At 38.9% G+C, this 16,407-nt stretch overlaps 1 protein-coding gene across 2 annotated transcripts in view; it reads right to left on the minus strand.

Moving 5' to 3' along the window:
- Window positions 1-3,457: 3,457 nt before the first annotated feature.
- The window catches only part of LOC139142438 (BMP-binding endothelial regulator protein-like), a 57,798-nt gene continuing 44,848 nt past the window's right edge, over window positions 3,458-16,407 (minus strand). For both annotated transcript variants that reach the window (XM_070712373.1, XM_070712372.1), the window contains exons 2-6: window positions 10,811-10,838; window positions 9,575-9,829; window positions 7,065-7,315; window positions 5,241-5,536; window positions 3,458-3,990 (exon numbers count right to left, since the gene is read on the minus strand). In XM_070712373.1, coding sequence (XP_070568474.1) covers window positions 3,981-3,990; window positions 5,241-5,536; window positions 7,065-7,315; window positions 9,575-9,829; window positions 10,811-10,838 — 840 coding nt within the window. In that variant the 3' untranslated portion in view covers window positions 3,458-3,980. The remainder of the gene's footprint in view (window positions 3,991-5,240; window positions 5,537-7,064; window positions 7,316-9,574; window positions 9,830-10,810; window positions 10,839-16,407) is intronic.

Below are 16,407 nucleotides of genomic sequence, written 5' to 3' on the forward strand. Positions count from 1 at the left end.
AAGGACGTTCACAAGAAGAAATTATCAATAAGTGGCGCTCAGAATTATTTTTACTGGTTTTGAGAACTTCTAAAATAACTTGTAATCTGTATATCTTCACACATCGAACCGATATTGTATACCTATCACCGTCGAAGTTTATGTCTTTCACTGTAGAGTTCTTTTTATCCAAAACACATATTCAGAAGAGTCCCACAGAGCAGTCAAATGAAAGGATAATTGCTTCAAGCGAATGAAATTGCACGAAAGAATGAAAATCAACAGCACACCATGGACGTGATTTAAAACAATAGCGCTTGTGAATAGGACTATTCTATTTGAGTAAAAAGTGCCGTTTTTCTCGTAATTTTAGCAACTGTAACGACCCTTTATTCTTAACACCTTTCCATAATTGAATTAAACTAGGTTTAGGGCTTATACACACAGTGTACACTGATGTACAGAACTTTAAAAAGTATTCTGCTGGTAACGAACAGGGGTTTACACTCTAATGGGTGCAGTAAAACAATGGTCACGTCCATAGGTTCAAGGACGTTCACGGGGAGACACGATGGCAAATAGTGCAGTGTCGTAAAATTGCTTAGACTAGTTTTAAGAACGGTACAATATCTGGTCATCGGTGTACCGCTACCTGTGAATCGAAACGACAAGTGTAGACCTATAGCTTCGAAATTTTATGGGAGAGACACCACGACTGAGACCGACAGTAGCATAACAAACTATTCCCATTGTGCGTCCGTGTTTAATACAGACATCTCTGTAGGTGATTCTGGTTTCTCTAGAATCAAAAGTCCGACATTGACAAAATTGACATAAAATAAGTCCGAAAAGTATGTTTTATTCAACAACTGATTCATCTCCTTTGATATCCCCTATTAGCTACATGTAAACAGTCCGGAAAGACTGACATCAATGTCTCCCGGGCCCCCATTTCTTCACCGTTTTGCAAAACATCTCATCAGCCGGACGCATGGGCAATGTCTTTGTACGTTGGTCAAAACTAATGACAGTATAGGTCAGGATGTAACATCGGTCAAAGTAATATTGAATATGGAAGACGAAAATGCTTTCATTGATTGACAAAAATGAGAGGGAACGAGTCAGTAAATATCGAACCATAAAGGGGAGATCGAGACTGCCATCCCCCATGATTAATCAACTGGGAACAAAATATATATTTCGATCAACAGACTTACACAACCAGAGACAGCATTTTATTCAGCTTTAAAATAAGTCACCGCCTTTCCTATAATAACACCCCGTTTGCGTTTCGATCTACTCTGCTCTGTCCCCAATCGGTATGGCCGTCCGGGTTTCGCCTGCCGTACTGACTGATACATGGTTATTTCTTCACATATTTTTCATCGTTTGGCATAAAATACAGCATCTCTTTGGTGCACAAGGCAAATCAACGTTTAGAAGGAAAGTCACAGGAGGTTAGGATATTATATACCGTAGGTGAAATTAGAATGGAATGTTGAAGATGAAAAGACTTTTATCAGTCGACAAAAATTGCCATAAACCGAGAATTGAGATTGTCTATGATTTATTAATTGGGAACAAAAATATTCGATTGAGTCATTAAGTTTGTGTTTGATTCGTTTCAAAAATGTGTTCCTACATTCTTATCCGATTGTTTGTGTTAATAAAAATGTTTGTTTCGCCTCGGATATTTGTAGGGAAGTTTGGATTAGTGTGGACGGGTAATGTTTTGTTTGTGCGAGGAAAGCTTATGGCGAGGCGAAACAAACATTTTTATTAACACAAACAATCGGATAAGAATGTAGAAACACATTTTAGAAACGAATAAAACACAAACTCGACACAAAAACATTTTGGATAGTTAGGTGGGGAGCCTCTTTCACATTCTTTACAGCCAGTACGACGTCGTCCATTTCAGCCATCTTGTTACAAACAATGCTTGGCGATACACACCTTTTGAACTCGAGAGGGCGCATTAAGACGTCTTAAACATCAAAACAATGGCTTAATTTTGTGTATGTGGACGCAAGCGGACTCAATCTATTAATCCCCTGTGTTTACAAATCACAAATAGTGTTGCAGAAGCGTTTCAATTTTTCCCTGTCTGAACAGAAGGTAAGATTTATCCATTTGTCCTCATCAGCGGATTAATTGATTAAAGGCCTGTGTTGGCACCAGATTGCCTCATCAGAAAATTTACCCATCAGATTACAATTTCAATGGAAAACAAAAGGCTATCACACCTCCATAATCCTCTTACAGACTAGAACAGAAGCGATCCCAGGGATCGCGACCAATACCACAGCCGTCACACACTTAGTTATTTGACTACGTGAGTGACAGCTGCGGTTTTGACTTAATCAATTAATCCGCTGATACGGACAGCTGATTAGCAAGTTGGCAATTACAGTGGTGTATACACATGTTTGAAAGGAGATATGGACTTGTGGAAATAAAGAAAGCGGTCGGTCGATTTGAAGTCGAAATCTTTATTTGAAATACCACAGTCCAACTTTTTCAAAATTTGCATGGTTTGTTGATATCAGGGCCACCGTATCTCTTCCAGTGATGTGTGGAGAGAGAGAGAGAGAGAGAGAGAGAGAGAGAGAGAGAGAGAGAGAGAGAGAGAGAGAGAGAGAGAGAGAGAGAGAGAGAGAGAGAGAGAGAGAGAGAGAGAGAGAGAGAGAGAGACTGACTCTTTCGGTCCACCCCTTTTTACAGCTTCAGTAACAGTATGATTATACCATGTGTATCGTTAGGGTCATAGAGAGTACTGTTCGTGTTAAACTTTCGTTAAATCACAATTCTCTCAATAGTATGCTCCTCTCGGACCAAACTGTCCTGTGTCGCGGATAATTGACTACATCAATTATGTTGGATATGTATTAAGGTAGCATGCGCCTCGAAAGTGAAAAACTAATACCTTTGCTCAAATTAAACTTTCCTAAATGAAACTTTCAAAATTATATTACCAAATCAACAATAAAAATCGGCAGGTCACCCTGCAAAGTTTTGAACCAGCGAAACAAATTACCCAACATTTTGCAGTAGTTGAAATTCAAAACGGCTGCCATCCCTGCGTTAACTCTGTGAGGAAAGTAAAATTATGGGTTTTTTGGAAAAATAAGACAGTAAAAGATTTTCTTTCTCCAAGAGCTTAAAAATGAGCCGCCACAAGTGGTAGACCAGAAATAAGAATTGCAGAAATTTGAGAGTCCGAATTTCTGTCCCCGTTTCTTAAGCCATCTTGCATTTACAGCAATTTGTATCCGTTTTCAAGAATGTGTTTCTATTACGGGCCAATTACTGACTACATTAAGACGGGAGATAGGCTGAAGCGGCAGTTGTCATTAAAGTCCGCCATGAAGTGCGCATTGTGTGCTTAACTGTACGAAAATATGAATGACTACAGATTACACCTATGGGGTCTATTTCTCCACAAAGCCATGACAACACAAATGTCACAACGCGATCATTTTCAGATTCTGAATTACTTTACTTTATTCCATTAATTTGTCAGATACATTTTCTTAGAATTCCAAATGCTACCCAGACGAGTTTGCCGTAATGCAGATGCTGATAACAGAATGCAGAAAGGTTAAATATATAGACTGACGATCAAAATCTTACAACAACCAACTGATGAAAACAAATAAGGGTTCTGAGTTAAAATCGCTGACCAGTGATGAGGAAAATATCAATTTTAAGGCCGTGAGGTGAATTTGATATCGGCCATGAAAACTCATGAACTGCAAGAAAGATTTGCATGAGCAGTTTAAATACCATGGTCGTATTGGTAAAACAGCCAACGAACCTTTATCAGATGTTGTTTCTTTCTTTAAACTGTTATCCCACTAATCAAAGACCCCAAATATGCATGCAATCAGGCATTCTACAAACATGCCCAACCTACTCGCCCTCTTTACGGTCTTATCGGCGAATACTGTGATTTCGTCATTGGTAAAAGCCAATCGCTCGTGGTAGATGCCGTCCTATCCTTAATCGCACCTGAAAAAAGTAAAATAAGTCATAAATGTTTTTGGCAGTTCAAGCATTGAATGTCGGACATAAATTTACTCTTTATGAGCCATAGATGATCGCGCCTGACAGACGAAATTCTGTTTTGCTCCATTTTTATCATCGCGCGCAAATTCTGTAGGAAAAGTATGTTGTTCGAAAACCTGGAAACATATTAAAGGTATACAGTCACCTGTAATCTAAATATGCCCATATATGGTCAAAGGGGCGTTCCTTGGTATTCAAAATGCCCACGTGAGGGCGCTGTTTTTAAAAAGCGGCCACACGCTTAAAATCTGTGATTGGTTAGATTTTCTCCTTCCATGGTAACCGTGGCAAATTGGAACAGGTGACAGTATACCTTTAACTGCCAACAATCTATTTTAGTCATCGCGATTGACGGAAGTTTCGATTGTGTGCCTGTTTTCGGAATCACACTGCCAAAATTTCGTTAAGCGGAAGGGGTTAAAAGCGATGACTTTTGTTTACTATGCCGCGTATGCGCCTGGTTTTTTTTTATTCACTGTTCCTCATGAGTACTGGAATGAGATGTTGTGTGTAAATAACCACTGACAGAAGCAACTTGCTTTTCTTCGATGGTGATCAGATTTGAACCGTCGGGTTTCTTGATAATTTTAGATCTACACTCTCTTGTTTGTATAGAAAGCTAACGACACTTTACTGCACATAGCGCTGAGCGTTTGTCGACTGTCGCTGCGGTGAAGTGACACTGCTGCTGAAAAGATTTTTAAATACCAGTGCGTCAATATACTTGCATCTCAGACCATGATTATTTGATAAAGTTTTACAGCAATCCTACGAATCAAGTAAGATAAACAAATCAGAAATGTAAATTGCTAATAAGCCAGAACACGTATTTTCCGACCCCGACAGCAACTCAAAAATTCGACGTTTACACTTGTATGTTCGTATAAAATTCATTTCAACGAAGCCATTTCCACGGAACCGTATCGACACTTCTGCGTTTTCGTCTGATGACTGGCCCGCCAGAATCGCATTCCCAGCTCCAGACATAAGATCAACAGCAATCCAGAAGTATAAGGCACACTTGAATTCATATTATTTCTCTTATGCACACCGCAGAATGACAGAAAACGACTATTGAGAGAGAGAGAGAGAGAGAGAGAGAGAGAGAGAGAGAGAGAGAGAGAGAGAGAGAGAGAGAGAGAGAGAGAGAACAAAACGTTCTGGGAAATGAAGCGTAACTCCTTAACTTTTACCTTAAGTTATCAACTTTCCAGCTTTCGCCGAATTCATCGACATTCTTGGTAATGGCCCCACTTCTCATGATCAGGTCGTTGGTTGGGTCACCATCGGCATCACCAAGGAGACCACAAAGCCGTACCTGATTGTCTCTTTCAATGGCAGCATCGAAGGCGTGTTCCGCTCCATTCCACGAGAATTCAAAGGTGTCCTTGATGTTGAGGGCGGTGTAGTGCTCTTTGGTGTTGTCCACAGCAATATGCAGATCCCCTTCTAAAAGTTCAAATTCTGGTGGCATTTTTCGTCCATTCACCTGACACAAACGTTGAAAGATGACAAATGAATAAACTCCCAAACATATTGTTGTGAGCTGTTATGCAAAAAGTGATAAATGTTGAAATTCTCGGGCACATATGTTAAGATCTCAAATATGTCCCTGACCATAGGCATGTCCCAGTGCTAAAAGTGTAGTAAGAATAATAGAACGCACCTCGAGGACAGACAGTCGGACTCTCAATTTCTACAATTATTTTCTGACATACCTTTTATGGAGCTAATTTTAAAGCTCTGGGAGAAAGAAATACTTTCACCGGAAATCGAAAATCCAAAATTAAATTTTTACCCCATAGAGTTAACACGAGGATGGCTGCCATTTTGAATTTGAAATATCGCAAAATGTTGGGTAATTTGTTTCGCTAGTTCCAAACTTTGCACGGTGACCCCGATTTTTATTGTCGATTTGGTAAGAGAATGGTTGAAAGTTTCATTTAGGAAAATTTGAGCAAAAGTTTAAGTCTTTCACTTTCGAGGCGCATACAACCTTAAACTCAAATCTGATAAGACCTGCCCTATAGTGGGACGTTTGTGAAATCATGGACTTTTGAAGGGCATGCTTACTGCTGCTATTTAATACATGAAGTTTGATATAATCACAACGTAGAGGGCTAATATTTATATAAAAATATACCTTGGGCGCAGTTGATGTAACATGGACATTTTTGAAGTCATCCCACCATGATCACTGTTTTTAAAGGGGAAGTTCACCCATAGACTCAGGGTCTACGGTTCACCAAGGATGATTTTATCATGTGCCAGCTTTGGGGTCGCTTATTCCAGAAAAGCAATTTTCGCCATTTATAACTCGTGCGATATTTTACAAAAGCGGATAAAATAAGGCGGAATTTGCAGTTTAGGGCTTTATCAACTTAATTAATCTGGTTCCCTGACCCATTTTTACCGCTGGCTGGCAACGGAAGGCTTGCCACAAAAGCATGCATGTAGCGATATCCAAGCATTGGAATTTCCCGCGTCTCTGCTGTACGTAAACACCGTACTCGGCAGGCGGCCTAGCTCTGCGTGAAAGAGCTGTATGTTACCGGAGGCCTATAGCCGTGTAACACAGCCCTGCCACGCAGAGCAACACTGGTCATACTAGTCAGCGCCAAAAATACATGTTTTTCAAAACATCACAAAATATTCTGTGATCGTCGAGCTGACTACAAACTTTCGGCACATACTCATCGAAGAATCCTCTTTCGTAGTATGTCAAACTTTTAGAGTATAATCTTTGCACAATGCTCACTTAAAAATTAAAGTGATGCGGTGAAAATGACCATGTTTTCGGCCCAATTCACACTGTCAGAATGACTGTGCGGTAACGTTCGTACATATGAAACAGAAACCTGTATAATTACAAAATGAACCCTTGGCTGTCTGGCTGGATTGTGTTAATGTAAAACAGTAGGAAAGTATGTATTGATCACCATGGTAATGAGAAGGCAGTGACGTAGGTGGCCACTCTGCAGCTTTAATAACACTCGCTATAAAGCCAGTATCCTTACCTTCACATCATTGTTCCTGTCCATTTCGATGACCTGTCCACCAATGATGACAGTCAAGTCGGTTGTCCTGCTCCTGACCTCTCGATCGATTGGGTCACGTGGTTCAAACTTTCCCAAAACTTCAAAACGAGGTGTGTTGCCCGAGCAGTCCTTCACAAGGGTATGCCAGCAGAGCCCTTGGTAGGTGTAGCGGCGTCCGTCGAAAGTCGTGATGTGTGGATCATGGGTTAAATTACCGCACTTTGGCAAGGCTGGAATTTAACGTGTTTCTGGTTTCAGTATGTTGACATGAAATGACTTAACGAAGGAAAAAATCGAGTTTATCTGTTGATAGCTAAAGCAAAATTTCACTGATTCAATCCCATTTCTCTAAGTCATTATACAGATTTATTTTTAAACTGTCGGTAAACAAACTTATGATCTTCGAACTCGACCAGCAAGCTTAAACATGTTATGGGAGGATCTTTCCTAGGCTTATGTCTACAACATTATACTTATGTTTTGCATAAGTGAATGCATTCGTATATTAAAGGGATGCAGTCGTCGGAACTCTGCTCCAAGGTTGCCAGGGACTCCTACGACCGATGTAAACACTGTATCTACTGTACTATGGCGACTGATGAAAGTTAAAACATGTTTGCTAGGTTTGCCGCCGTATCAGAGCAAGTCAATAAACACCATGATGTGTCTCAGCAAATTATATATATATATATATATATATATATATATATATATATACATCTTCTCAGAGGGTATATTGCTCGATGTAGGATTGCACAGTAATATTACAATAAAAATGAGAACACATCAAGTATGTTTGGTACCCATTACTAGAGTTTCATGCATTCACGCAATCGTCAGATATGTGGATTTAATGCTGGCGGTAACGATAGAAACTTGCCATGGACAGATGAGAATCAAAGCACACTAAAACCAAACGAAACTAACTGTGCTTGACCTTAAACCTTTTCAACTCTTCTCCTAAATGAAAGCTTGAAAGTGTGAAAAATGCTGGGCCGAAATCATGATTTGAACGCTAAAGTGTTGACATGTGTTCGAAGTTGAGCTAACAATAAAAGCTGCATACAAAGATAACAAACAAAACCCTTCGAAATCCATAAACACCCATTTTATCCTGCATGATAACTATAACGATAGCTGTAATACCAAATAGAAATTGGACAGTATTTAAGGCCCAGTACATGTTACGTTTGATGGTATGTCACTTGCAAGTTTTGCTCTGCAAAAACATTAGCTTTTCACGACGTCTCTTTACGTGTAAAATGCACTGCTATTGCTCACATCTGAATTTAGTCTGGACCAGAATTCTTTTGTGAACAATAACGATGCAGTCTACTCAGAGAGGCTCAAAAGACAAGCTTAGCACTGCGTATATCTCATCATACCATTAGGAGTAGAACAGGAAACGGGTGAGACTAAAACAAAACAGTGAAGGACAGTGAAGGACAACGAAGGACAGTATTTCTGAATACAGACGATAGACTGTCGACAGTCGTTTGCGCCATTTTCTTCGCTCCGGTAGCACTGGACACGGCCGAGTCAAGGAACTATGTCTGCCTCTAGCCTTTAGCACTTGTGGCCATGATGCCTTCGGCATCCCGACTTCACGCCTTCCTCGCAACTCTTGCGACCCCCACCGTCCCGTATGTGCGAGCGACTCTACCATAATAGACGGGAAAAGACACAAGGGATTGTCGACAGTGAAAGGATGAAAACAGTACTTTCAGTCCAGAATGAAGTGGGGGACATTGTAACTTCTCAAGTGTAAGGTGATGGACTGTGTAATCCGTACACAGTGGGTTGAAGGCCAGCATTTTCTCTTGGGCGAAGGACATATTTTCACTGCAAATAGGGCGAAGGACAACGGTATTAGAGACAAATATGCTGAAGGACAGTAGTTTCATTACATCGTATGTTGAAGGAGCATTTTCAATACAGAATAGTGTGAGGGGCAGTATTTCCAATGCAAAATAGATCTAAGGACGATTTTATAGTGCAGAATATGGTAAAGGACACCATTTTCACTGCAGAATAAGGGAAGGACAGTATTTTCGCTAAAGAATAAGACGAAGGATAGTATTTTCACATTATAATTGGTGAAGAACAATGCTATCAGTGAAGAATGTCATGAATAGAACAATATTCCCACTTCAAAATAGAGCGTAGGACAATGATATTAGTGCAGAATATGGCGGAGGACAATATTTATGTAACAATATAGAGTGATAATACTGCTCTACATCTTATCCTCCGCTGAGAATGTTGTCCTCCACTTCATTACGTTCATAAAATACAATGTTTCACCAAGTTGTCTATTTGGCCTTCTCTGTCCTCCGCCGTCCTAGTGTCCTTAACTTCCTTTTAGGTTTTGCTCAAGAAATTGAAGTTGACATAAAATACAAACATAATGACAAAACCACCAGAGGTATACAGCTTCTTGACCTTTTAAAGCTGTTGTACTTTTTAAAAATATAAGCTGCATTACGTACTTATTTGATGTGATTCGCGTAAAGGGCCACCTTTAGTATATATTGTGAACGTTACAGTAAGCGCCATCTCGACTGGTAGGGAGGGTTTATATTCGACAGTTTTGGTTCCTTCCCCACTTTCCATCGTCGCCACGCCTGTGACGTTAACGTTGGTTCCGTTTATGACGTAGTGTATTTTTACACGGATTCTATCATCAGACCGTTTGAATCCCATTTTCATCAGACATTCTTCATTTGAAACCGTTATCTCCACACCTGGATATACACAACAAACATCAAAACAATAGATCAGAAAACAAACAGACATACTAATCATAAAAAGTACAAGTGTTAGGTTATTTGCAAGGCAATTGAAATATGACAGTCGGTGAAAGAGGACTGCGCCCAAAAGTACTTGAAAGTACTACTCAATAAGTAAGTACACAACAATCTTCAAGGGGTTTCCTCAATATCAAAACAAAACATTTTGACGAATTCAAGTAGCGTGCGCCCCGAAACCGAAATAAACTTTCCTCATTACCTGAAAAAACTTTCAACAATTTTTTCACCAAATCAGGAATAAAAATCACGAGTCACCATGCTAAGTTTAGTGCTGGAGAAAGAAATTGCTCGATATTTACCGATATCTTAAATTCAAATAGCCACAACGCCGGTTTCAACTCGATGGGGAAAATTAATGTTTCTACTTATACAAAACCGAGAGAGTGAAAACTCTACTAATTCCAAAACCTCTAAAGGCGATCGATCAGAGAAGTTTTAGATGAATTTCAAGGGCCGAATAACTGTATCCGATGCGAATTCTACTTTAAATTCACAATTCTGGCACCTAATCAAAGCGATGAAGTTCTTTCAGGCGAAATCAAACATGCTGTATCATCGCCTTCATTCAACTTTCCAATGTAGGTAGCATGGTTGATAAATCGGTTGATAAAATGTTAACAACCGATCTTCTTAAAAAAACGGATGATTATGCTCAAAGAAGAAATGAAAATACTTTTAGAAATTGCATTCGAGTTTCTTGTCACCTTACTTTGGTGTTTTCCTAGTAAATAAAGCCAAATACAGTGTCTTCCTTGGAGACGTCGAAGGAAAATTGAAAGAAATCGCCATCATTCCATGTTAATTGCCAGAGAGAAACTTCTTCATCCACTTTGATACACGGACTTTAATCAAGAACTATCATTTTAATACTATCACATGAAACCATAATATTGTAAAAAAGGAAAAGACACTCGCCTCCAATGCTTGCTTTTGTCTTCCCAACCTGCAAAAATTAAAGTGCCATATTTGATGCTTTCTGAAACCAACATCAAGGCCTGCACAATTGCATTGAAGTATGGATGCATATGTAAAGTAACTGAAGGTTTGTTTTTTACACTGTTGCTGTATTAAATTAAATTCATATAAATTTGACTTTAGACTGGGTTAAAATAGAGTGACTTTTGAAAGGAGAGAAGAGAGAGAGAGAGAGAGAGAGAGAGAGAGAGAGAGAGAGAGAGAGAGAGAGAGAGAGAGAGAGAGAGAGAGAGTAGTATACAGATGCCCTCATGAGAAATTACAGTGCTCTATGCTAGGACAGAGCTTTATAGATAATAACACAAAATTACTTCAAGTACAATGTACAAAGTAATGATATCTGTTACTTAAAGCCCCAACTCCCGTATAAAAGCGCGAGAACCTACGAGAGTGGTCATTATGGTGGGATTTTCAAACGTACTGGGTACACTCTGGACGTCGTCGATAAAACCGTTAATTTAGAAATCTACAGATTAATTTTTTTTCTTGGAAATTGAGGGATATGTGTATCAGTATTTGGAGCACAATATGCTTGGTTTCTGACGAAATTAAATTTGAAATGATGTCTAGAACCAGAAAAAGGATAAAATATTGTCCGGTATTGTCGCCGGTATAACGTTCGATGTTCAATTTGAATCTGCGTGATTGACATGATATGCAAATTGCAAATGAGTCATTCGAGATACTACGTACGTAGCATTGATTGTCCAACGCGGAATACTCGGAGCGTACCGAAAGATACAAACGCACACACACACACTGTGTATAATACATTTGATTCGGTAGTTCCCTTTTTGAAAATTTGTTGGTCCTGAAAAGGATTATTTTCATTTATGTTGGCCTACCTGAGCCGTACATTTTATAGACAGGAGGCCTATACTGTCAATTATGCCCGGCATAAAGTACGTCTGATATGTTCGGGTAGGGACCACGGACAAGTACCAGCACAAATTCTGGTATGATCTCTCACTTTGTCTACACTGTGTGTATCTTCTGTCTTCTTTTCAAATTTCATGTTTTACCCTCTATTCAACGTACTGTTGAAAGCGCAATGCGTAACTATCACTTAGCTTTTTCAAAATTCCAAAAGTGATATACATTTTCTTTCCCGACCTATTAGCCGTGCATGCCTATGTAACACAAAGCGAACAAAGTCAAATTCAAAAGTCAGTAGCCTCCAGAATCCAATGTGCTGACAAAACCTATATTTTTTTGACGCCTGCTATCGCCTTCGGCATGTTCGGTCGTCACTGCTGGGTCACTTGAGGCTGATCCGACGTCGAGTTGAAAAACGTCACCGGCTGCAGCTGAGGTCACCATACTAAGGGGCAACATCAAAAGTTCAATATAATAAATCTAACTTAATTGCTTAAGTTTGGCCTCAGACCCCTCCACCCCTTCTAACTTAACTGACCTAAAACTAAAAAACATTGCGGACTCATACCCTGTATTAATTCTTTCGAACGACGTACCAATGCACCATTGAATTAAATAAAATTGAAAACTTGTCCATTATAAAGTAACAAAATACAGGTGACTGGATCGGTTTTTAACGTACAAAAACAGCCTTGAAATCGTAAAATTTGCCAAAAGGACTTTTAATTGTTTTTGACTGCACAGAAATTAATTTGGCCAAACCCCCCCCCCCCCTCACCCCATAACTTAACAATTTAGTTTTTTTTTAACATCGATCTTTTGACGTCGCCCCTAAACAATTCCAGAAGTTGCACTCGAATGTCCGCGCTCGATCCCCATCACAGTTCATTCCTGGCAAAGAAAATTCCCGAGGCTTCCCCCTGCTCATCAGTGACCGCTACCTTCATAAAGCCAGCTGACATAATGTGATTAGCAGTCTGTCTCTGACAACCACGCGTTTGTAATGAACTAGTATCGCGATTGCGTGGAGAGTGTAGACGTGCAAGTGCACTCGATTTTGGCGGGATCGATCGTTGAAAGTAGCGAAATACTAGAACTCACCATTTTATAAGGAGGGATGAACATTGAAACGAATGCTCCGAGAATTCATGCGATCACTTTATTCTGATTTTATTTTTAGTGATTAAATATTAGCAGTTTTGATTTCTAAAATAAGTATTTTTCAGAAGCTTTTTGAAATAATCATAAGACAACAAATCGACACCACATTTCATTTCGGTCACCATAAAACTTGTAATCGAAGCCGGGGGGATAGTCGTCGGTACCCTCCCATCCGACAGCGCCGAGTTCACGAGACAACGAAAGGGAAATTACAACCATCCAAGAACCGTCTAAAACTACGTTTTATAATGGAGACACAGCCTTGCCTCGCTGAACTAAGGTCGAGTGAGGAAAGGATTGTTTGTAAGACAAAAGCTCTACAAAATTTGGTAGACGACTTGGCCGTTGAGCATCTTGGTAAATGTCAACGTCGTCCATTGAAATGACCAAACTCGATAGATTTGGACATGTATTAAGGACTAGACACAAATTACAGGGGGTGGGTGGTGGGCCGGTGTTTTTCGAAACACCGCTGCATCAAAAATAGTGACCCTTCATAAGTTCTTGCACAAAAATTAGTGACCCTCTCCCATATCCATGCATGAAAAAGTGACCCTCTCCTGTTACTCAATACCGCCTAACAAACCCGCAATGTGTTCAAGACCCCCTTCTGATCATGACTTGCTATACTTTTGAAGTCCCCCTCCCAAAAGGAAGGCAAAATGTGGCTGATATAACGCTTTGTCCAAAAAATATCAAATTATATGTGTGTGATAATTCATGTAAATGTACTTTGCTTGAAGTGGCAGGTAAAAAGTGCATGCGTGTACAAAAAATGTAATTTTTAGATTTCATCGATAATGTTGATTCACTATACATGGTAGTTGACCATAAGAAAACTATGAACGTGTATTTTCCAATATAAAACTAGCAATATCTGTTCATCTATAGATGTTTAATAACTGATATAAATATACTTGATTAGCATGGGTTGTTTACAAGTGCACATGTGAACAAGATATTTGATTTTGGAATTTCACTGAAAATGTTGATCCACTATACATGGGAGTCTATGACAAAACTGTAAAAAAATTATTTCACAATTAATAATATGCACTTTTTGTGCATATATGGACCCTGAATAATTGACATAATTGTACTTGATTAGAAGAGGGTGGTAACACGTGCATCTGTGTACAAGAACTTTGTTTTTGGAATTTCGCATAAAAAGTTCATCCATTATACATTGTAGTCTATGACAAAACTAAGAATAATTGTTTTAAAATACAAAACTTGGCAAATCTGTCTATTTATATACACTCGATTATTGGTATAAATGTTCATGATTAGACTAGAGTGGTTTCAAGTCTATGGTTGTGCAAGAAATTTGATTTTGGAATTTCACTGAAATGTCGATTCACTATGCATAGCAGTCTATGACAAAACTATGAATATTTTTTCCAATACAAAACTAAGTAAATCTGTGCATTTATGTACACCTAATTATTAGTATTAATGTTCATGATTAGACCAGAGTGGTTTCAAGTCCATGATTGTGCAATAAATTTGATTTTGGAATTTCACTGAAATGTCGATTCACTATGCATAGCAGTCTATGATGACACTATGGATATTTTTTTCCAATACAAAACTAGGTAAATTTGTGCATTTATGTACACCTAATTATTAGTATTAATGTTAATGATTAGACTAGAGTGGTTTCAAGTCTATGGTTGTGCAAGAAATTTGATTTTGGAATTTCACTGAAATGTCGATTCACTATGCATAGCAGTCTATGACAAAACTATGAATATTTTTTTCCAATACAAAACTAAGTAAATCTGTGCATTTATGTACACCTAATTATTAGTATTAATGTTCATGATTAGACCAGAGTGGTTTCAAGTCCATGGTTGTGCAAGAAATTTGATTTTGGCATATCACTGAAATGTGGATTCACTATACATGGCAGTCTATGACAAAACTATTAATTTTTTTTTCCAATACAAAACTAAGTAAATATGTGCATTTATGTACACTTAATTATTAGTATTAATGTTAATGATGAACTAGAACGGTTTCAAGTCCATGGTTGTGCAAGAAATTTGATTTTGGAATTTCATCGAAATGTTGATTCACTATACATTGTAGGCTATTAGGAAACTACAAATAACTCATAGGTTATCTGATCCTAAATTGTTATTCAAAGTTGATCGACCTGAAGCTTTCAGTTGTTATTGATGACATTTTGCACTATTCTGAATAGTTTATATTCTGTCCATGTCCTCAAAAAATAAAAAAATTACATATAGCGACATGAACATTTGACACCGACCTATACCCGATGTATTGCCAATGGGAGAATGATATCAAAAAAGTGATCTCCCAAATTGTTATTGAAAGAGTCATTATAGGGGACAGTTATGCACAATAGAGGAGTTGGATAAATAGAAATCATGACAACTTAAATCAATGTGGCTGCTTGGATCATCAATACATTGTTTATTATACCCTTAAACTTGCGCCCGAAGGGCGCGCCGAAAATGGAAATGGCAGAAAATGAAAGTGCCAGGAGGTATTTTTTCTTTTTTCAGTATTCAATATTCTTCAATACGTGCACATGCAATTTCAGCTTTGATGCATGAAAAAAGGTGACCCTCCCCCATAGGCATATACAAAATTTTATGACCCTTCAAAATACTTGCGCGGAAAATGGCGACCCACCCCCAAAAACACCCCCCTTGTAATTTGTGTCCAGTCCCTTGGGCGTATTTGCTGTTCTCCCAGAACTGTTTTGATTTTTCCCGTGTTCCCGTTCTTTCCTGAAATGCGGCATTTCTAGCACGGCGTTTGGACAGAATGGTGCTTTATTATCAAGGCAAACACGACTGCAATCAAGACTCCCTGCAAGACTGATGTACACTATGAGCAGAGGAAAACCCCGATAATTGCCATAATTGACCCGTGGCAGAAAAACTACTAGTTGGATTTCTGCAGCGTTTACCCGTATACAAAGATGCAGATAGCTATTGCCGCTGTCATGATACGCATTATGTTGAATTATTCAAAAACGCGCTGAATACCGTGACAAACGCTTCGTTTTTCGGACGAAAAACGTACACTCTGAGAACTAAGGAGTGTTGATCACCTGGCAACGTCATCATGTTTTGTACAAATCCGAGGCGCCGAACCTCTGCTCCAGTAAGACTTCGAAAAAGTCTATGTTCAAGACAAGTCATTGACAATGACATAGCCCCCGCTTGTAATAGGAGTATTAGTCTTGATGGGGCAGGGAAATGTGGTCAATAAGGGACGATTCAGAATTTACTTCCAGGGGGGGTGAGGATTTTCAGGGGGGGGCACCCATTTTTCCCAAGAAAATTTAGGGGGGCCAGACAAAAATACCACAGTCTTTTAGGGGGGCCAAGGAAAAAAAAACATCAATTTAATATTGCCCAGAATTCTGATCTCTACAAAAGAGAACCATAGATGCTACCTGGGTGACAGATAAACTCAACATGTTTAGTTAAACTCCTTTAGCTGCCAAATTCAGTAATATT

Source organism: Ptychodera flava, chromosome 10, assembly GCF_041260155.1.
Source record: "Ptychodera flava strain L36383 chromosome 10, AS_Pfla_20210202, whole genome shotgun sequence".
NCBI classification, from domain to species: domain Eukaryota; kingdom Metazoa; phylum Hemichordata; class Enteropneusta; family Ptychoderidae; genus Ptychodera; species Ptychodera flava.